The 21,838-nt window shown below is 67.1% G+C and overlaps 2 protein-coding genes across 5 annotated transcripts; both read right to left on the reverse strand.

Annotated features, from left to right (window-relative positions):
- Positions 1–2,357: 2,357 nt before the first annotated feature.
- Positions 2,358–8,479, reverse strand: ENDOU (endonuclease, poly(U) specific). Its single transcript, XM_088068811.1, has 9 exons — positions 8,422–8,479; positions 4,778–4,912; positions 4,601–4,636; positions 4,116–4,287; positions 3,838–4,037; positions 3,406–3,519; positions 3,225–3,331; positions 2,792–2,934; positions 2,358–2,472 (listed from the first exon to the last, which is right to left on the reverse strand). The coding sequence occupies exons 1-9, from the start codon at positions 8,477–8,479 to the stop codon at positions 2,358–2,360; spliced, it is 1,080 nt and encodes a 359-aa protein (XP_087924937.1).
- Positions 8,480–10,187: 1,708 nt separating this feature from the next.
- On the reverse strand, positions 10,188–21,569 carry RAPGEF3 (Rap guanine nucleotide exchange factor 3). Of its 4 annotated transcripts, none has more exons than XM_088068785.1 (27): positions 21,318–21,569; positions 17,290–17,343; positions 16,972–17,078; positions 16,758–16,879; positions 16,363–16,537; positions 16,100–16,184; positions 15,789–15,849; positions 15,613–15,689; positions 15,191–15,337; positions 14,984–15,093; positions 14,552–14,640; positions 13,913–13,991; positions 13,592–13,742; positions 13,427–13,509; positions 12,895–12,934; positions 12,695–12,776; positions 12,477–12,623; positions 12,293–12,390; positions 12,033–12,158; positions 11,772–11,953; positions 11,580–11,670; positions 11,381–11,431; positions 11,122–11,209; positions 10,976–11,040; positions 10,750–10,804; positions 10,593–10,664; positions 10,188–10,358 (listed from the first exon to the last, which is right to left on the reverse strand). In XM_088068785.1, exons 1-27 carry the CDS (start codon positions 21,567–21,569, stop codon positions 10,240–10,242), a joined length of 2,808 nt encoding a protein of 935 aa, XP_087924911.1. In that variant the 3' UTR covers positions 10,188–10,239. The 4 variants fall into 4 exon arrangements, with proteins under 4 accessions (XP_087924911.1, XP_014116870.2, XP_014116868.2 ...); XM_014261395.2 differs by having other exon boundaries at positions 12,895–12,937; XM_014261393.2 differs by having other exon boundaries at positions 10,189–10,358; positions 14,552–14,643.
- Positions 21,570–21,838: the final 269 nt, after the last annotated feature.

Consider the following 21,838-nt stretch of genomic DNA (forward strand, 5'->3'; position numbering starts at 1 on the left):
AACGGGAAAAACCCCAAAACCCACAGTGAACAAACCCCAAAACCCACGGTGAAAACGGGGAAAAAAAAAAACCCCAAAACCCACGGTGAAAACGGGAGAAACCCCAAAACCCACGGTGAAAACGGGGGAAAAAAACCCCCAAAACCCACAGTGAAAACGGGAGAAACCCCAAAACCCAACCTGCGCTTTGTGGGGAGCCCAGGGGGGACACCCCGATATCCCCCAGGCAGAAACGGGGGGCAAAGTCCCCCCGAGTGTCCCGGCGAGCTCAGCTGTGCCAGAGACACCTGGGGCAGCCCCGGAGCCTCTCGGAGGCAGCGGCCGCTCCCCCCTCGCCCCCCCCGGGTTGCCTCAGGTGGGGACGCGCCGGGTCCCCCCCGAGGGGCAGCGCTGTCCCCGCCAGGCGCGGAGCTGGGGGGGCCCCGGAGGCCCCGAGCTGGCAACAGATGGCTGGAGGCAGCTTGGCGACACCTGCCCCTCCTCTCCTGCCCTGCCCTTTCCTCCGCCGCTCGTTTTTGTCTCATTTCCCCACACGGGGGGTCTCCCCCCTGAGCTGCCCCCTCGGCCCGAAGAGGCAGCGGGACCCCCGGGGAGGGGAGATGTGCGGGGATGTGTCGGCTCTGGGGGGCTCCCGGGGGTCCTGGGGGTGGAGGAAGGAGGTTGAGGTGGTTCTGCCCGCGCCAGGCAGGGGTTTTGGGGGGGTTTGGGACCCCCAAAAGTGGGTTCTGCTGTTCCGCCCGGCCTAGGGTGCCTCACACCCGCCTCGCTGCAGGAGTGGGGGCGTCGGGACCTGGAGAAATTCCCAGCGTGGTGTCCCAGGGATGGGGACAGCCTGAGGGGTCCCTGCTGGGTGCACACAAAGGCAGAGCACCCCCTGAGCGCCCCCAAACCCCTGCCCCAGCGCTCAGCACCGCTCCCACCCCCACGGCAGCCCCCCAGGACCCTCCCCAGCGAGGTTTTGCCTCCGTTCCCCGCAGGAGCCGGCGCTGGAAGAGCGATTTCCCAGCGCCCCTTCCCCGAGGAGCCGCTCTGGGTGAACCTGGGGGCACCGGGGGCGCGTTTGGCATCAGCGGGGGTGAGGTTTGGCATCCGGGAGGCTGCCGGAGCTGCTGGCAGGGGTTCCAGGGAGGAGGAGGAGGAGGAGGAGGAGGAAGCGGCTCCCGTGCCAGAGCAGGCAGGAGCCACCCGCTGCTGGGAGCCTGCAGCATCCTCATCATCATCATCCTCATCATCATCCTCATCCTCATCCCGCAGCTCCGCCCTGCCCAGCCCACCCTGCCCACGGTCCCAGCTCTGGATCCCTCAAACAACCCCAAAACCCCTCCCCGGTGGCGGGGACAGCGCGGGGACGCCCCCCGCACCCAGCCCGGGTTCCCCCCTAAAAGCCGCCCCCTCCCCGATTTCTCAGCGCATTTCTATAAATCAAGCTCTGGCATCCCCCCCCCCCTCCCCCGCGGCGAGGTTTGGGGGTCACCTGTGACCCCCGGCAGATGGTGCAGGGACTCCCAGCCCTGCCCGGGAACTGCTGCAGCCGGACCATCTGTCAGCAGCTCCGAGAGCTGCCCTGGGACCCCCAACCCCGCCAGCCCGGGGGTACAGGAGGAGGGGATGGGGGCGGCGGGGGGAGCTGGTGGCTGTCACCCCCCTCACACGCGCACCGGGACCCCCCAAATTCGGGGAGAAGCGGGGGCTGCGCAGGGATCCCGGTGCCTCGGGGCTTGTCCCGAGCGTGGGGCGTCACCTCCGCGGGGAAAGGAGCGGGGGTCCGGGGGGTCCCGCTGCTCCCCGGGCTCTGCTCGGTCCCCCTGAGGGTGGTGCTGGAGCACCTGGAGCCCTGAGCAGCCCCAGCTCGGGGGGGAATTGGGGGTCTCTGGGGAGCCGCGGGCCTAGGGGAGAGCTCAGCTGGGCAGGGCTGGGGGAGGCACCCAGGGCAGAGCCGAATTCCCGGGGGGAGGCTCCAGGGGACAGAACCCCGGGGACTGGGGGTGTCCGGGGAGGGGACAGGACCTCGGGGGGCTCAGAGTGGAGGTGGGGGTAGGCATAAAGGGGGATTTGCTGTAGGGGCAGCTCCCGCACCCAGAACCCTCCTCCAGGCAGGGCAGCGTTTTTATTCCGCTCAGGATCCTCCTTTCCGTGCCAAATCCTTCCCTTCCCGCCGCTCTTCCGCCGAACCCGGGCCCGCGACACGCGGCGGGGTCTGGGGGTGTCCCCCTCGCCCCCTCCCCGCGGGGTTCGGCCGCTCCTCCCGGGCCCCTCCGGGCCCCCGCCCCGGGCCCGCAGCGCGGCCACTCCCGGCCCCGAGGGGCGCGGGGGCCACCCCGAGGCGGGCGGTGCTCGCCCCCCCAGCCGTGCCCCCCTCAGGGTGACATCACGTAGGCGGTGGCGATGAACCTCCTGCCGCTGCTGGAGGTGGATTTGGTCCAGGGGTAGGTCTGGACGCTGAGGCGGTGCCCGCCCAGGCTCAGGTGGCACCTGTGGGGACAGCGCCCGTCACTGGGGGGGTCTCGGTGTCCCCACAGCTGCAGCGCTTCAGCCCAGAGCCCAGAGCCCTCATCCCCATCCTCATCCTCATCCTCATCCCATCCCATCCCAGCCCATGGATCCCATCCCATGGATCCCATCCCATCCCATCCCATCCCATCCCATCCCATCCCATCCCATGGATCCCATCCCTCCCCACCCCCAACACCCCAAATTCCGCTCAAGCCTGGGCTCTGACGGGGCTCAGGGTGGCCCCGCTGGCCGCGGGCCGGGCTCGGGATGGACAGACGGACACGGGGTCAGCACTCACGCCCGGCCGGGCCGCGCCAGGAAGCAGAGGGAGTAGAGGCCGAACTCGAATTCGGGGCTGCAGCCGATGAAAGCTGACCCCACCTCTTTGTAGAAGCCGTCCCAGCTGAACTGGAGCCCCAGCACGTCGGGGTACGTGTCCCACTGGGAGAGAGCGGGATTTGGGCTCAGCAGGGCTGGGAATCCACATCCATCCCACCCAGAAATCCTCACAGCCCCTCCAGGGAGGATCCAGAGCAGCTCCCAGCTGGGCTGAGTGGTCCAGCAGAGCCCCCCAGCCCCAAATCTCTCCCTCGCGGCTTGGGAGCCTCTCTTGCCCCTGGCATTGTCTGTCCCGGCTCTTCCCACCCCGGAGCAGCGGGGATGGGGCAGGGGGAGCATCCCCGGTGCTGGGGGCTCCTGGGGGGTGCCCCGGACCCCCCGGGAGCTCTCACCGGCCCGTTGAAGTTGTGGCTGAAGTAGTTGACGCCGCCCTGCTTTTCCAGGAGGTAGAAGCGGATCCAGTTGTGAAATCCGGACACTTTTCCCTTTTTCACCTCCCCTAAACACAGAGGGGATTCCTGGATGAGCCCCCGGCCCTGCGCTGCCCCCAGCCCGGCCCCGGTGAGGCTGTACCTGAGAAAACGTGCTCGAAGCCGCTGGAATCCCGTTCTCCATCCCCTCGGGAGTAGAGGCCGAACCACATCTCCTTCAAATCCTGCACGAACTCCGGCTCGGAGCCGTAGCGGTCTGCAGGGAAAGGCGGGAGCACCGGGAGAGGCTCGGGAATTCTCCCTGCCCTCATCCCTGTGCCCATCCCAGCTCATTCCCACCCGGCTGCGGCTTCCCTTGGGGGTTCCCCCTCTTCCAGTCCCCTGTGCCCAGCAGTGTGGGGAAAAAGGGGAAAAAACGGGGAAAAAAAGCTCAAAAACCCGCAGAGAAAATGGGGGGAAAAAACCCCAAAACCCACAGTGAAAAAACCCCAAAACCCACGGTGAAAACAGGAAAAAAACCCAGCTCTGGGTCATTCCCTGGACATTCCCCAGCCCTGCCCCGATCCAAACTCACTTTTCCCCTGCAGGAACACGAAGAGTTTCTTCATGAGCTCCGTTTTCATCACCTCCTGCAGGAAACGATCCTGCTCCCGCAGCTCCTCGGCCGTCACCTCCTCCTCCCTGCCCGTGGCCCTCTGGTAATTATCCAGCAGCTTAATGAAGCTGGCGTAGGTGGGCTTGGAGAAGAGCGCCTCGTTCACGTATTTGTAGAGCCTGGGGGAGGTGGAGGAAGGGGAATTGCAGCTCCCATCGCCGGCCCTGGGGCACCGGCCCTGCCCCGGTGCCACTCACGGCTGCGGGGACCGGTCCTGCTTGTCCCCGGTCTCGTCGGGGCCCGCCAGGTGCTGGGGGTTGATGGCGATGTCACCGGGCCGGGCTTTGTTGTGGTCCAGCAGGTAAAGCTGCTCCGAGAGCTCCAGCAGCTCCTGCTCCGTGATGGAATCGCGGCTGCTGGAGAATCCATCTGTGGGGACAGGCAGGGGATGGGGGCAGCTCTGGGATCCAGGGAAAAGTGAGGATGTCCCTATGGGGACGTGTGGGATCCCAGGACAGGGAGGACCAGGGGACAGGAGGTGGCCGTGGGGACATCCCTGGAACAGGGGAGACACCTGAAGAACACGGGGGACATCCCGAGGAACAGGGGGGACACCCAAGGGACAAGGAGGTGACACCCAGAGGAACAGAGGGGACACCCAGAGGAACGGGGGGGACATCCCTGGAACAGGGTGGGGACATCCCTGGGGCACCTGGGGGAGGTCCTGTCCCTCCTGACTCACCGCGGCTCCGAGCTCCACCCTCGGCCCCTTCCCCACCTGCAAAACCGAGAGGAAAAAGATCTCAGGGGGTTGGGGACACCCCGGGGGCTCCCCAGGACCCCGCAGAGGCTCGGGACCAACCCCTGGCACCCCCAGCAGGGGAAGGGACACCCCAAATCCCGGTCCCCCAGCGCTCACCGGGCCCGCAGTGCCTCTCGTAGTCCTCGCAGCAGCTGTGGTGTGTCCGGCACTCGGGGTGACAATGACACTCGTCCTCCTCGCTGAAGGGCTCCCCGCAGCGTCCCTCGCAGGACTCGGGGGACGTGTACAGGTCTTTGGGGACACCAGGGGGTCAGCGAGGGGACACGCCCTCACCTGGAGCGTCCCCGTGCCGCCCTGTGTCCCCTCCCGGGCCAGCCCCAGGGGATCTGTGTCCCTCTGTGTCACCGGCGCAGGGTGACACCAGCCAAGGGCTCGTGGGTGTCCCCCCCGAGCTGCTCCCCGTGATTCACCCCGCGATCCCCGGGCGAGCCCCAGAGCCCCGGGCCCTGCCGGAGGAGCTGCCGCATTCCTGGCACCCTCGTTTGCATCCCGGCCGTCCTTCCTTTCCTGCTGGGAAAACTGGGAAGACTGGGAAAACTCCTTCCTGAGCTGTTTGTACCCTCTGGGATGTGCTTGGTGACTCAGGGCAGCCGAGAGGAGCTAAAAATAGCAGCGATGAGGCTTGGAGGGGGACAAGGGACACTTGTCCTCGAGCGAGGAGGAGCTGGAGGTCACCGAGGGTTTGGGATCGTCCTGGGACAGCCCCGAGGAAGGAGCTCCCCACTCCCGGCGGGAGGAATGGGATGGAAGGAGCCAAGAAGCCACCTCAGGAGGAGGGTGGCCCAGTCCCAGCCTGGTGGCCCTGTCCATGCCTGGTGGCCCTGTCCCCAACCTGGTGGCCCTGTCCCCAACCTGGTGGCCCTGTCCCCGGCTGATGGCCCTGTTCCCGGCTGGTGGCCCTGTCCCCGGCTGGTGGCCCTGTGCCAGGCCGTGCCAGCAGCCGTGTCCCAGCCGACAAAGCGATCCCTGGAGGGGAGGGCGTTGCTCTCCCTGGCGGAGCCGCAATCTCCCGGCATCTGAGGCACCGCCAGGTTGCCCAACTCGGGCTCCGGCGGGCGAAACGTGGCCCCGGGGCAAATCCTGATGCGGCACATCTTGTCCCGGGACATGCAGGCGATGACAGTGACATCCAGGCGATGACAGTGACATCCAGGCGATGACAGTGACATCCAGGGTGGCATCAAACCCCCCCCCGCCACCGCTGCCGTCCCTCGGCAGCAGCTCCCTTTGTCGCTTCACCCCAGTAATTTGTGCCCGGTGATGTCACCCAGGTCCTGCAGGTGCTGGGGGGACCCCGCACGCCCCAGCCCCGGCTCCTGGCGGTGTCCTTGGCTTGGTTTTCCCTCTGGGATTCCCATTCCCTGCAAATCCGCTCTAAACGGGAGGGGTTTAGGGAGGTTTATTTAAATATTTAAATTAATTTTTAATTAATGAATTATTTAAATATTTAAATTAACCCAGAGCAGAGCTGTGGACAAACTGAGCTTCCCAAATCCTCAACTCCCTGAGGAGAACTGGGAGAACTTCCCAGGGAAGGGACATCCCATGGATGGGGCGCTCAGTGACGCCGGTGGCGACCAGTCCAGCCCCAGCAACCGAGCCCCATTCCCGGGACACATCCCGGGATAAATCACCCTGGATCTCTCATCCACGCTCCTTTTCCAGCTGCAATCCCGGCGGGATTGTGCAAGGCAGGAGCTGCCCACACAGCCCCGTCACCGCCCAGCCGGTCCCGGTGCCGGTCCCGTGTGGCCCGGGGGTGTCACAACAGCCCGAGCGTGTCCCAGCAGGGCCCCGACCCCGCGCTGACTCAGGCTGGATCATCCCAAATCCCAAATCCCGAATCCCGAAATCCAGAGAGGTGTCAGGGTGAGGGAATGGCTCCTCCTCCTCGCTCAGACACCACCCAAAATCCCTGCACTGACCCAAAATCCCTAAACTGACCCTAGATCCAGAAATTGATCCTAAATCCCTAAATTGATCCTAAATTCCTAATTCGATCTGAAATCCCTAAATCGATCTGAAATCCCTGCACTGACCCATGATCCCTAAATCGATCCTAAATCCCTAAATCAATCCAAAATCCCCAAATCGATCCTAAATTCCTACATCGATCCTAAATCCCTAAATTGATCCTAAATTCCTAATTCGATCTGAAATCCCTAAATCGATCTGAAATCCCTGCACTGACCCATGATCCCTAAATCGATCCTAAATCCCTAAATCAATCCAAAATCCCCAAATCGATCCTAAATTCCTACATCGATCCTAAATCCCTAAATTGATCCAAAATCCCTAAATCGATCCGAAATCCCTAAATTGCTGCGAGCCCCTCAGCCGCTCATTGGAGGAGATTTTGGAGCTCTCAGGAGTTTTTGGGGCTGCGGGGAGAGCTGGAAACACCACGGGGATGGTGGCCCGGGACAGACGGACACGACACACCCCCAAACCCCCCGGGGGTGTTTGGCTGCTCCGGCCAGAGGAGATTTTTTGGCAGATCCTGCCCAAAGATTTTCCCCTGGCTGCACAAAGCACACAAATATTTCACTTTCTCAGGGACCAGAGCTCTCCCCCCGCTCCCAAACTCGTTTTAACTTTGGTCAAAAAGGGGTTTTGGGCACAGGGAGGGGATTATTCCCTGCCCCCGGAGCACTGCGGGAGGTGACAGAGCTCTCCCAGTGCTCCCAGTTTGGTTTCGGGCACGGGGATGAGTCAGCTCAGCCAGAGCCGCGTCCCTGAGCCCCTGCTCTGACTCAGGACCTAGTTCCTCCAGGAAAACACGGATCCAAACCCAGCCTGACCTCCAGCAGGGCCCATTTGAAGGACAAATTAACCCAGAGCAGAGCTATGGACAGCCTGAGCTTCCCAAATCCTCAATTCCCGCTCTCCAAACCCGCACATGAGCCCTGGCTGTGGGATCACCAGGGAGAATCTCCCACTGCCCACACGAGGAGAAGTGAAGCGGTTCCAGGTCCAGCAGACAGGTCCAGCCGGTGGCCGGGACTGACCACGAGCTTCCCAGCCACCTTCACCCAGGATTTTCCTTCTGGAACAACTCAGGACTCGCTTTGGGAAACTTCTGCTCCCATCCCGCTTTGGAGCCTCTCCAAAACTCCTCATCTTTCATCCCGAGGGGACTCATCCGCTCCTGGGACATCAGATCCTGGCAGCGTCGGGGGGTGATGAAATCCCGTCCTCACCAGTGGATCACAGCTCACGATTTGTGCAAGAACTCGGCAGTGCCGGCACCTCCTGCTCCCCGTGGGATCCCGGGAGCCAAATCCTGCTGGCCCCGAGCTCCTCCTCAAAGCCAGAGCTCCTCTCCCTCGGCCCCCCGAGCCCCTCCTGGGCACCGCGGGGTGGGAGAGGGTGGAACAGCCCGGTCTGCGCTGCCTTTTCCACCTGAGCAGCTCCTCGGTGGGGAAAGGATCGGGATTGGAAAACACCCAGCGCTGTTTTCTCATGGATAAATGGAAAGGAGGAGCCGCGGAAGGGTTCCTTGAGCATTACAGCACCAAAGCAGGGTCAGCCCCACCGGATCAGGCTGAAAACCAGGGAAACTGGATAATCCACCCCATTTCCAGCATGGAAAATCCCCCTCCCCTTCCCCCCGCGGAGCCCGGCTGGCTCCCAGTTATCCCAGTAAGACGCAGCTCCTGGTTTCGGGCAGCGCTCCCAGCCCATCCCCTGGGATGCCGCAGCCCCGGAGCCCCCGAGGCCCGGCCCCGCTGGTCACTCACGGCCGGACACGCAGCCCAGGGCAATTCCTGCCCCCACCAGGAGGATCCAGGGCTCCATCGTCCCTCGGGAAGCGGTTTGGGAGTCCCGGGAGCGGCTCGGGAATGCCGGAGCTCCGCGGCGCTCCCTGCTATTTGTGGGTCCCGCGGGAGGGAGGGAGGGCACCACGGGCGGGCTGCACCCAAAACTTCCCCAAAACTCATTAAGCGCTCGGCTAATTACAGGCTGCCCGCAGTGGGAGGAGGGCAGGTAAATCCAGAATCCCGGGGTTGCTCCACAGCTCCCCGTGCCTGACCCCAAAGGGAGGCGGGGGGAGAGTCCCGGGGGGCTTCTCCCGGTGCGGCTGAACTGGGGAGCGCCGGGCCCCTCGCTCCGGGTGACTGGTATGAACTGGGAGCAGCATTAATTGGGGGTAATGAGCTCTCCTAGCTCAGCTCTGGAGGCCGTGATGCCCCAGCCCGGCTCGGATCGGCCTCGTCGGAGCCTCCGGGTCCTCCAGCAGCACCGGGAAAGGCCAAAACACCGCCACGGTCCGAGGTTTTGGGGTGATGGTCACTCCAGAGCTGCTCCAGGGACCCTCCACGGCCCTGGGGGGCTCAGCCCAACCCTGGGGGGCTCAGCCCAGCCCTGGAGGAGTCACAGCCGATCCCGATGGAAAATGCTCCCATTTTGGAGCCTCCCCGGGTGCCGGCCAGGATATTTCCAGGGAAATAACGGGGATCAGGTCCCCCACGGGCACCACCAGGCCTCTGCCTCCTCCTCCTCACTCTCTGCTGCATTTCCCCGGGGAAACCTCATCCCAAACCTTGCCCAGAGCCCGCAGAATTTGCTCCAGACGCTTCTCCAGGGATCCCCCTGGCTTGGCCCAGTGCAATTCCAGACTGGAATCAGCCCCGGGCTCTCCCGGGACACGGCCCCAATGCCTCAGGACAGGGTGTTCCCCCCCGAGGAGAGGCTCATCCCCTGTGCCCCCCACCTGGGCAGGTGAGAACCGAGCCCAAACAGCTCCTGAGGAGCTGGGGCGATTCCCGGGATCCCTCCCGGAGCAGGGAGCGGTCCCCGCTGTGCCCCGGGCGGTGTCAGCTGGCACGGGAGCGGCGTTTGGTGTCATAAGGGCCGGCTTTGGCTTCTCCCTCAGCCCTCAGTCATTTCCTGACCTGTGTCACCTCCGCCGGGGCTGCTCCGGGGCTCTGGGGCCGTCCCCCAGCTCACACCGGGGGAGCCGGGGCTCCTTCCCCACCCCACCAGGTGACCCCGAGCTCGGAGAAGAAAGGGAAGCGCAGCCGTGTGTACAAAAATACCTCTATTGCCCACCTGGCTGGAGCTCAGCGGGGCCCGGCTGCCCCTCGGGGCCGGATCTGAGTCCGTGGCCGAGCTCTGGGGCAGCCCCAGCGCAGCCCGGGACCACCGGGAGCAGAGCCAGGGGCTGCCCCGCTGCCGGCAGCCGGGACCCCATCTCCACTCCGGGCTCCCATCCCCACTCCAGGCTCCCATCCTCACTCTGAGCCCACATCTGAGCCCCCATCCCCACTCCGGGCCCCCATCCGAGTCCCCATCCAAGCCCACATCCCCACTCCGGACCCCCATCCTCACTCTGAGCCCACATCTGAGCCCCCATCCCCACTCCGGGCCCCCATCCGAGTCCCCATCCAAGCCCACATCCCCACTCCGGGCCCCCATCCTCACTCTGAGCCCCCATCTGAGCCCCCATCCCCACTCCGGACCCCCATCCGAGCCCCCATCCGAGCCCCCATCCTCACTCCGGGCTCCCGTCTGAGCCCCCATCCCCATCCGAGCCCCCACCCCTGCTCCGGCCCCACTCAGGGCTCCAGGTCCCGGGAGAGCCTCAGCAGTTCCCTCTGGCTGTCGATGGCTCTCAGGTGCTGCAGGTAGGCCCAGGTAGAGATGGGGTTCCGCACGCTCAGGGACTGCTCCGAGCCTGCGGGGAGGGGTCGGGTCTCGGCTGGGGTCCCCTCCATCCCCCCCGGCACAGCCCGCTGAGCCTCTCCATCCCTGCGGGGTCATCCCACGGATCCCCCCGCGCTGCCCTCCGTCACCCCCAAACCTCCACACCACCCCAGGACCCTCTCCCGGCTCAGGGACTCCCCCCCCCAGAGGGTTGGGAGCCCCCCGGGGCCGGACCAGGGGTGGGGTTGAAGAACTCCAGACGCACACGTGGAGATCCTGACGGCCTTGGCGTCCTCGGGCCGGTGCGGGGAGCGGTTCCGCAGCGGGGACAGCGGTGCTGGGTGGGGACAGAGAGAGTGGGGGCTCAGCCTCATCCCCGGGGGCTGCTCCGAGCCCCCTCCCCAGCTCCTGGGAGCTCTCACCGTGCGCGTGGCCCCGGCAGCGCTGCAGGACTCGCACGGTCTTGGCCATCATGTGCTGTGGGTGAGGCACAGAGGTCACCTGCTGCCACCTGGCCACACCTGGATCCCCAAAATCTCTGTCCCTGCCACCACCACCGTCCCGGGACCCCGCTGGCTCTGAGTGCCGGGGGACAGGGGGACAGCAGGGCCCTTGGAGGGGTCGCCAGGGAGCCACCCCACCCCTCACCATCTTCTCGAAGTTGATGAGGTTCTCGGCCAGCGTGCGATTGCCCTCGTGGATGAAGGTCATGTCTGGGGGGAGGTTTGGGGGTCAGAGCGGCGCCCCCGGGAGCGCTGGACACGCCCAGGGGGTCCCCAAAGCCGGACACCCACCTTTGAGCAGGAGGGGCATGAAGGGGATGATGGGGGGGCTCATCTTGGCCACGGCCAGGCGATAAACGCGGTGGTTCCACGACGGGTCCTGGGCGTGGGGGGGACACGCGGGGATGGGGGGGGACAGCAGCACCCCCTCCCCATTGCTCCAGGGGCAAGTCCTGGCGGGAAGGGGGACACGGGGGGGACAGGGGGACACGGGGGGGACAGGGGGACACGGGTGGGAGAGGGGACACGGATCAGGAGGGGCTGCACTCACCAGCATCCGCTCCAGGGCCGAGTGCAGCTTCCGGATCTTGTGGGGCAACCTCTGCGCAGGGACGGGATCAGGGGGCTGGCACCTGCCTGTCCCTCCCCAGAGACCCCCGGCCGTCCCTCCCCAGAGACCCCCGGCCGTCCCACGCCCCCCGGCCCCCCTGCCACCTCCCGCTGTCCCCTCGATGTCCCCCCGCAGTCACCTCCCAGGTCTTGGCCAGGCGCGTCACGGCCGTGTTGCTCACACCAAACATCACCGCGAAGAAGGAATTCAGGTTCTTCTGCTCCTTGAGGCTGCAGGCGGGGACGGGTCAGGGCTGGGGACAGGGACAGGGACAGGGACAGGGACAGGGACACGGACACGGACACGGACACGGACAGGGACAAGGACTCACTGTGCCGCCAGTTTGATGAACTTGCGGAGGAGCTGCGCCCGCCGCCCGAGCTCGGGGCACAGGCACAGCTCGGTGGCCACCCAGAACTGCAGCTCGTTGAAGCGCCGCATCACCCGCGCCAGGTTGGCCGTGGTGACCTCGTGGAACTTCTGCGGCCCCACGATGTAGTGAATCATTTCCACCTGGGGGACCTGGCAGGTGAGGGGTGTCCCGAAACGCCCCCTCCCCTCCCCTCCCTCCCTCCCCGGCCGCGCGCCCGACCTGGTGGATGCTCTTGAAGAGGTTCCAGTCGTAGTCGGTGAGGTGGCTGGCCAGGTCCTTGGAGCTGATCAGGTCCAGGCTGTCCGAGGAGCCGGCGTGGGGGCCCAGCTGCTCAGGGTGGGGGGTCTGGGCACGGGACAGGACCCCTGACCTCTCCTGCCCTCCCGGGAGGGACAGACACCCCAAACAGAGGCCAACCCCTCCGGTGGGGGGGGGGTCTTCCCGGTGCCGCCCAGCCCGGACCCCCACCCCGCACTCACCAGGTTGCCCAGCTCGTCCGCGGTGACCACAAAGAGCCTCTCGTTGAGCCCCAGCGCCGTGAAGACCCCCACGGCGTCCTGCGGCAGCACGGCTCGCTCTGCGGGCAGGGAACGGCGGGGATGGGCCAGGGGACAGATCCCGGCTGGCCACGGGGACAAGGCCACCCCGGGGGACCCCCCTCACCTCCGGCCGAGTTCACCTTGACCAGGACGTGCTCCCGGTCCCGGCCCAGCCGCGGCGCCAGGGCCCGCAGGACATCCCGCACCGAGGCGTTCACGGGCAGCACCGACACCAGGCACGAGTGGTCGGCCCTGAAGATCTCGTAGGGCACTGGGGAGGGGACAAAAGGGACCTCAGTGTCCCCTCGCCGCCGGGGAAGGTCCCCAGAGAGGGGGCAGTACCTTTGTCCTGGGCTCTCAGGGCGCTGGTGCTGTCCAGGATCGCCTCCTCGGGGGTCCCGAGCCACATTCCCGAGCTGCGGGGCTGGGAAAGGGGGGACGGAGGGGAGGATGCGGCCCCTGACACCGCCCCTCCTGTGCAGTGTCCTCAAGGGACAGAGGACACCCGGATCCTGCCCTGTCACCCCTCAGGGGGTCCCTACCTTGGGCTGGGGGGACACGCTGCCGTCACCGTTCTCCATCCTGCTGGAGGGGAAGGGATGGAGCCGAAATTCCCGAGGGCAACAGAACCGGGATCGGCCACCCCCGGGATTCCCCGGCCACCCCCGGGACTCCCCGGCCACCCCCGAGCCCCCCCGCCCCACCCGGCTGCTTGTGACACCCTGGCCACGGCCGGGAGTCCCCACACCCGGGACAAAGCCGCCCCAAAAATCTCCAGGGAAGCGCAGCCCCCCGAGGCACGCGGGGAGAGGGACACGGGCAGCCGCGGTGGCATCGGGGGGACACCGGGGGACATCGCGGGGACACCGCGGGGACACCGGGGGACACGGGGGGGACACGGGGGGACACCGAGAGACATCGTGGTGACATCGGGGGACACCGGGGGACATCGGGGTACACCGAGAGACATCGTGGTGACATCGGGGGACACCGGGGGACATCGGGGGATAACGGGGGATAACGGGGGACATCGGGGGACATCGAGGGACACCGGGGGGACACCGGAGGACTCACGCTCGGGGCCTCCTCCGCTCCTGGCCCTGTTCCTGTCCCAGCCCGCCCAGCTGGGGGTCGCGGCTCGCCAGGTCCGCCAGGTTCTGCGGGGGCAGGGGGCGCGGGGGTGAGGGGGGGGAGGTCCCCGCCGGTCCCCGCGGTGTCCCCGTGTCACCCTGGCCGTACCTGCAGCAGCGCCGTGGTGCTGCGGTCGCCCTGCAGCAGCCGCCCGTAGAGCAGCACCCACTGGCTGACGAGCCGCAGGATTTTCCGCCGCTTCCGCAGGGAATAGGTGGCCTTGTCCTGCTCCGAACCTTCCAGAGGCTCCGCGCGGAAACTGGGACCAGTCAAGGGCACCAGTAAAACGTGGAGAGGGGCGGGGACCCCCAGGGATGTCACCCCGGGGAGATGGGGATGCGCCGAACAGCCTAAAAGGGGATTTGGGGCTCCCCCAGATGACAGCGAGTCCCCAGCCCAGTCCGCCCAGTTGCGGCAGCAGAAGGATACTGGTGCAGCAGGGCCCGGCAGAGCTGCGAGGTCGGCATGAACACGGTGTAGGTGAGCAGGAAATCCCCCAGCAGCGTGTCTGGAGGGATCGGGGACACCGTCACTGCTGTCCCCAACGCGCTGGGGACACGGGGAGCGCAGCCAAGGATCCCCCCGTGCTCTGCCTGGGGTGTCCCCAACACAGGGACCCTGCCTGGGGTGTCCCCAACACGGGGACCGCAGCCAAGGACCCCCCGTGCCCTGCTTGGGGTGTCCCCAACACGGGGACCCTGCCTGGGGTGTCCCCAACACGGGGACCTCGCTCGTGGCGGGGCGGATTTTGCTCCTAAAGCCCGCGGGAAGGGCTGGACGCTTCGGGTGGGGAAGAAAATCCCGGGGATCGGCAGGAGGAGGCCCCGGCTGGGATTTGTGACCCGCTGGGGACATCTCCCGGCTCCCGGCTTTCTCCTCTCCGAAGGCAGAGGGAGACCGAGAGGCGCTGCAGAGGAGCCGCTCCCCGGCCCGGAGCTGCCGCCCTCTCCCGGCCCCGGCTTTTGGGATTTTTATCCGTTCCAGGGCGGGATTTGCGGTTGGAGGAGCCCCGCTCCTGGATGTCCCCATCTCCGGGTGGCTCCGGGATGGGGGGACACCCGCACCTACCCACGGGGTCGTAGAGGGTGGCATCGAGCCTCATGAACTCCAGCAGGTGCTCCAGGATCTTCTCGGGGGTCCCGGCCATCACCAGGTACCTGCTGGGGACAGCAGGGACAGCTCGGGATGAGGTCCCCGCTCTTCTTTGTCCCTTTGGTCCTCCCAAAAACTGCCCCAAGGGAGGCTCGGGGGGGCAGAGGAGCGGCGGGGGCTGCTCGGGGGACAGGGACAGGGACAGGGACAGGGACAGGGACAGGGACAGGGACAGGGACAGGGACAGGGACATCACCTGCCGTGAGGGGACAGGGGTGTCACCTTCTCTGAGGAGATAGGGACAGGGACAGGAGTGTCATCTGCCGCAAGGGGACAGGGACAAGGACTGGGACACGAGTGTCACCTTCTGCCAGGGCACAGGGACAAGGACAAGGACAGGGATGTCACCTGCTGCTCCGCGCCGAGGCCGCCTGGCCGCCGCCCCCCTGCAGGTCCTTCTGCAGCACCAGCACCACCTTCCCGTGCTCCTTCAGCCGCACCGTGTTGGCCTCCACGTCCTGGGGGGCGACCGGGGTCAGCCCGGCCGGGATTCCAGAAAATTCCACCCAAAACCGGCTGGGAACGGAGCCCCCCCCCCGCCCCCCCGGGAGCCACCTTGAGGATGCGGTTGAAGTCCTGCTTGTCCACGCGCAGGAAGTGACAATTGTCCTCCCGCAGGAGGATGGTGGCGGCCCGAGGGGCGTCGTTCACCAGCGCCAGCTGCCCGAAATCGTCCCCTTCGTGCAGGGTGGCCACCAAACCCTGGGGACAGCACGGGGGGGGTGAGGCATGGGGACATTGGGGTGTCCCTGGGGTGTCCCTGGAGTTCAGGGTGTCCCCCGAACCCTGGGGACAACCTGGGGGTGAGGGATGGGGACATTGGGGTGTCCCCCGAACCCTGGGGACAACCCGGGGGTGAGGGATGGGGACATTGGGGTGTCCCACGAACCCTGGGGACAACCCGGGGGTGAGGGATGGGGACATTGGCGTGTCCCCAAGGTGTCCCTCCCGCGCGGGGGGGGTGGGGACAAACCCACCTTGCCGTGGGTGACCACGTTGACCGAGCCCTTCCAGATGATGTACCAGGAGGTGCCTTTGTCACCTTGGCTGAATACTGCGACAGCGCCCGGGAAAAGAGGGAGGACAAGGCAGAGTTTTGGGCGCGGCTCCGGTGTGGCCGGGCTGGGGACCCCGAGTGCCCCCGGTGACTCACGGACTGTCCCCGCACGCTGGTGACCCTCGAACATCAGCACGGCCGCCAGCTCCCGCTTCACCTGTGCCGGGGGACAGCGCTGTCACCCCCGGCAGGGCCAGGAGGGGACACGGGGAGTGGGGAAATGCGGCTGAGCGAGGCACGGAGGCCCCATCGGGAGAGGATGCTCAGACAGGAAGGAAAGGGGTGCAGAAGGATTTGGGGAGTAGGGGAGGATGCCTGGAGAGGAATTGATGGGATTCAGGAGGATTTGGGGCTCAGGAGCGGCCCAGGGGACACCCCGAGGGATTTGGGGACACGGCGGCGCTCACCGAGTTGGAGAGATGAGCCACGGCTTTGATGTGAAGCAGCTCCTCAAAAATCAGCTCCAGCTCGTCCTGCGTGCGCTGGGCAGGCCTGGGGGGCGCGGGGGGTCAGCGGCTCCCTGTGCCCCCCACCCAGGGCCCTCTCCAACCCCCTTCCCTCCTCGGGTGACATCCACAGCAGCCCCTTGGCTGCTCCAAACCCCCCCTGAGGTCCAAAAAGAGTCGGGAAGGTCCAGAAGAGCCCCCCGGGACCCCCTTGGGGCACTCACGGCTTGCGCAGGGCCATGGAGAGCAGCGCGTCGGGTCCCAGCTGTGCCAGGAACCCCAGAGCCTCCAGCAGCTCCTCGGGGTCCCGCGGCCCCGCTCCGGGCTCCGGGCTCAGCTCCAGCTCGGCAAAGCGATAAAACTGAGTCTCCTTGTCCTGGAAGTGCCACTCCTGCCTCACTGCGGGGCGACAGCGGCTCTCAGCTGGGCTCTGCAGCCCTCCCCGAGACCCCCGGGACCCCCGGGACACCCGGGACCCCTCGGGACCCCCCAGACCCCCGAGATCCCCGGGACCCCCGAGAGCCCCGGGACCCCCCCAGACCCCCGAGACACCCGGGACCCCCGAGAACCCCGACACCCCCGGGACCCCCGGGACCCCAGGGACCCCCGGAGCTCTCACCGTGTGTCAGGACCCCCCCGTCCAGCAGCACCTGCCCGATGCCCACGGCCTGGCCGCGCGTCTGGACGGCGGCACCGGAGCTCAGCAGCCAATCCACCAGCTCCTTCCCCGAGCAGCACTGCCTGGGGAGGGGGACAGGGTGTGAGAGACCCCCGGGACAGCGCCCTCAGAGCCCCCCAGAGCCCCCCAGAGCCCCCCAGAGCCCCTGGCCCACCGGTGGTGCCGCAGGTGGTGTTTGTGGTCGCGGATGAGGCCGGGCCGGGAGGTGCTGAGGTGGGCGAAGAGGAGTTTGCCGGCTCTCCAGATCTTCTCCGGGGATGCCTGAGGGTGGGAGGGGGACAAGGGGGGTCGTGGGTGGGGGGCTGGGTTGTCACCTGTCCCCACAGTGCCCCGGGGTCGCCACTGCCCACCCCAGGAATGGCCGAGCCCAAGGGGGGATCACGACTCCGGGATGTGGGGGTGCTCCGGCTCCTCACCCCCCCCCGGCCTCCCCAAATTCCGGTCCCCGGGGGCTTCCCCGCCCTCCCCCCACCTGGGTGATGCTGTGTCCATAGTCCAGGCTGGATTCCGAGTCCAGGAGCGGCGTCTGGAAAACCAAAGGGGAGGGGGTTGGTGGCTGTGGGGGCTCTGCTGTGCCCCCCTTGGGGGTGGGGGGGGCCCTGGCACCCCCAGCTCTTCACCAGGGGAGGGGGAAACTCCGCAGATCCCGAATCCAGAACCCAAACCCTGAACCCAGCTCCCAGCTCGGGAATCCAGACCCCCGGATTTCCCCACCTGGAGCTCACTTCCCTCCCGGCCGGGGATGCGCCGGGTGAAATCGAACCCTGCGGAGGGACGAGCCCCTGCCCCCGCAGCCCCTCCGGGATGGCCGGGAGGAGCTGGCCGAGCTCCGGTGCCGGCGCTGCCCGCAGGGACCGAGACACCCGGGCTCGCTCCTGGCCACGGCCCTGGATAAACAACCCCGGCCCGCACCAGTCAGACCAGTTCCTGGCCCCGGGAGCGCTCACCCGGCACGGCCGCCCCTCCGAGGGACCCCCACCCGCACGGGGGGCACCCCCAGGGGGATTTTGGGGTCCCCTCCCGGTGCTGTGGGGGCTCCCCGGGAGGGCACCCAAAAAGCGGCGTCTCCAGGGGTCCCCCCGGGATCTGCGGGCCGGGAGGGGCTGGAGCGATCGCGGGGACGGTCCGGATGGAAGGCCCAATTAAGGGAGCAGAGGGCAGGAATTAATTAATGCGGGATCCTCAGGGCTGAGCCTCCGCCTGCTCCCAGCCCTTGGAGACGGCTCGGGAGGAATTCGAGGAGCGGGTGGGAAACGAGCGGCTCTGGGAATGCCGCAGGTCCCGGGGCGCGGTGGCACCGGGGCTGGGACACCGCTCCTGACCCCGTGTGACTGTCACCAACTCTGGGACACCGCTCCTGACCCCGCGGGGCTGTCACCAACTCTGGGACACCGCTCCTGACCCCGCGGGGCTGTCACCAACTCTGGGACACCGCTCCTGACCCCGCGGGGCTGTCACCAACTCTGGGACACCGCTCCTGACCCCGCGGGGCTGTCACCAACTCTGGGACACCGCTCCTGACCCCGCGGGGCTGTCACCAACTCTGGGACACCTCTCCTGACCCCGCGGGGCTGTCACCAACTCTGGGACACCGCTCCTGACCCCGTGTGACTGTCACCAACTCTGGGACACCTCTCCTGACCCCGCGGGGCTGTCACCAACTCTGGGACACCGCTCCTGACCCCGCGGGGCTGTCACCAGTGCCAAGACACCGCTCCTGACCCGGCCACACTGTCCCCAAGGCAGGGACGCGGTGACTCAGGCTCTCTGCAAACTCTGCCGAGCCCCGTGACGGCCGCGGGGAGCAGGAACCGCTCCGAGCAAATGTTTGCGGAACGGGAGCCGGGAGGCGGCGGGGCCGCGGAGCTGCTGCGGGGACACGGAGGTGTCACCCCGTGGGTGCGGGAGGTCCCTGTCACGCGTGGGTGCAGGTCTGTGTCACCCCTGGGTGCAGATTTGTGTCACCCGTGGGTGCAGGAGGTCCCCGAACTGTCTCTGGGTCCAGGCGAGCGATGCCCAGGTCCCCAAAGCTCCTCCGCTGTCCCCCCGCAGCGAGCTCTGTCCTTGGGGCACCGGGCCAGCTCCAGCCACGCTCCAAGGACACCGAAAGAGACACAAAAATCCCGCTCCAGGATCAGATTCCTCCTTCCCGAGGGTTCCTCACTGCTGAGGCGGCTCTGGAATCACCCAAACCCTCCCGTTGTCCCCAAAACCCCCCATTCTGGAGCATCCAGGAGCGGGTCGGGACCTTCAGGACGCCCCCTAACCTCCCCCTCCTTGCCACGGCTCCAAGCAGCTTCCTAAGGAGTTGCCTTTTCCATTTTCCTGCCCACGGGACGCGCCGGGATCCTGCCTTTCTCCAGGATTCCGGCAGCGCCGGGCGCCCGGCCAAGGCCGCCAGCGGCCGTTCCGCGCCCGCGGCCGCTTTTGTTTGGGATCCCGAGGAAAACAAGAGCGGCTATTTCGGGCTCCGGAGAAAGTCCTCGCCCATCCGCAGCCTCCGCTGGCCGGGGCTCGGATCCCCCGGGAGGGTCTCGGATCCCCCGGGAGGATCTCGGGGACCCCCGGGAAGGTCTCGGATCCCCCGGGAGGGTCTCGGGGACCCCCGGGAAGGGGCTCGGATCCCCCGGGAGGGTCTCGGGGACCCCCGTGAGAGTCTCGGGGACCCCCGGGAGGGTCTCGGGGACCCCCGGGAGCTCCGCTGGCCCTGCAGCGGGGTCTGGCACAGCGGCACTTGTCACCGGCACGGTGGCACTTGTCCCCTGGGAAGGACGCCGATGTCCTTTGGAGCAGGGAGCGATCTGAGGGATCTGAGTCCCCAGGAGGGATGAGACGGAGCCAGGACGCCGGGAGGAGTTTCCAGGAGCTTCCAGAGACGGGGACAAGGGACAATAGTGCTGCTCCGAGGCACAGCCAGGCTTTTCCCTGCCGCTCACCTGCCCCAGGAATGGCTGTGTTGGGATAAAATCCCCTTTTCCCTGCTCAGATCGGCTCCTGGAGCGTCCCCCCGGCCGCAGGTGCCACTGGGCAGCTGGGATTTATCCCAGTTTATCCCAGGGATGCTCCAGGCTTCCCAGGTTTAGCGCCCCTCAAAAACCCTCCCCAAAGTCCGTTCCTAAAAGTTCCGGAGAGAAAAATAAACGGGGAAGAAAGAGAAAAAGCGAGAGAAACTCTTCTCTGGGAGGGAGCCCCTGTGGTGCGTGGAAGTGGCCAGAGGGGAGTTGTCCCTCTAAAATAATTCCATTTTTTCCTTAAAAAGTGTCCCGGGTCAAGCAGAGTGGGGAGGGGAAGGACGCAAAGCTCCGGAAGCTCTGCCAGGGCTCCAGGGTCACCTCCCCGCCCAGAGGGGACAACGAGGGGCCGAGAGCAGGACCCGGGACCCCCGGGACCCCCCCAGGGAACAAATTCCAGCTGCAGGAATGTCCCGTCGGGAATCGGGAATGTCCTACCGGGAATGTCCTACCGGGAATGTCCTTCCTGCCGGGGGCCGGGCCGGGATGCGCCGCCGGGCACCTGGCACCGGGCTCGCTTCACGCCTGGCCGCCCGTTCCGCTCCGCTCCGCCAGGACACGGGCCCGGGCCGGGCGGCTGGGGAAGTGTTCAGCTCACCTGCAGCCTCACCTGGCTCCTCGTGTCCTCACCTGGCTCCCTAAAGCCTCACCTGGCTCCTCGTGTTCTCACCTGGCTCCCTAAAGCCTCACCTGGCTCGCTAAAGCTTCACCTGGCTCCCTAAAGCTTCACCTGGCTCCCTGCACGCCTGGATTTACTCACTCCCTGTACCCTCACCTGGCTCCTCGTGCCCTCACCTGGTTCCCTAAAGCCTCACCTGGCTCCTGGTGACCTCACCTGGTTCCTGGTGCCCTCACCTGCACGCCTGGCTTCCCTCCCCGTGCCCTCACCTGGCTCCTTCCACCCTCTCCTGGCTCCCTGCACTCCTGGACTCCCTCCCATCCTCTCATCCCCGGATTCCCTGCGCTGGGGGGACCCTCGGCCAGCGGATTCCCTGGATCCGGGACACGCTCCCCGCACTCCCCACTCCCCCAGAGGATTCCCTGGATTCGGGACACGTTCCCCACTCCCCCAGAGGATTCCCTGGATCCGGGACACGCTCCCCGCACTCCCCACTCCCCCAGCGGATTCCCTGGATTCGGGACACGCTCCCCGCACTCCCCACTCCCCCAGAGGATTCCCTGGATTCGGGACACGTTCCCCACTCCCCCAGCGGATTCCCTGGATCCGGGACACGCTCCCGCACTCCCCACTCACCCAGCGGATTCCCTGGATCCGGGACACGCTCCCGCACTCCCCACTCCCCCAGCGGATTCCCTGGATTCGGGACACGCTCCCGCACTCTCCACTCCCCCAGAGGATTCCCTGGATTCGGGACACGCTCCCCGCACTCCCCACTCCCCCAGCGGATTCCCTGGATTCGGGACACGTTCCCCACTCACCCAGCGGATTCCCTGGATCCGGGACACGCTCCCCGCACTCCCCACTCACCCAGCGGATTCCCTGGATCCGGGGCAGGCTCCCCCCGGCCCCCTCCAGCCGCACCTCGTAGCTGGAGCTCCGGAACAAATGCATCTTCCTGAGCAGCCCCGAGAGCCGGGCTCCGTCCCCTCCGGGACCCCCGGGGGGCTGCGGGGGGGCGGCGGCGGAGCCTCTCCCCGGCTCCAGCCCCGCTCGCCCCGGCCCCGCGCCCCTCCGAGCCCCCCCGGCCGCTGCCCCCGGCCCGGCCCCGCGCAGCTTCATGCGGCGGCGGCGGCGGGGGGGGACGAGGCCATCGCGGCCCCGGGGCTGCTCCGCGGCTCCTCGGGACGGGGCCGGGCTGGGGAGCGGCTCCTCCGCCGCCCCCGCCGCTCCGGGCCCGCCCCGGGCACGGGAGCTCCGCCCGAGCCCCTCCCCGGCTCCCACGGCCCCGCAGCGGGACCCGAACGGGACCCCCGAGATCGGCGATGGGGAGGGGGCACAGCCCCAGGGACCCCCCCCCACCCCGGGCCTGGATTTTGGGGGGGGCTTCA

Source organism: Pseudopodoces humilis, chromosome 32 (genome assembly GCF_049639895.1).
Source record: "Pseudopodoces humilis isolate 2021_Gansu_Grassland_sample_001 chromosome 32, ASM4963989v1, whole genome shotgun sequence".
Taxonomy (NCBI): Eukaryota; Metazoa; Chordata; class Aves; order Passeriformes; family Paridae; genus Pseudopodoces; species Pseudopodoces humilis.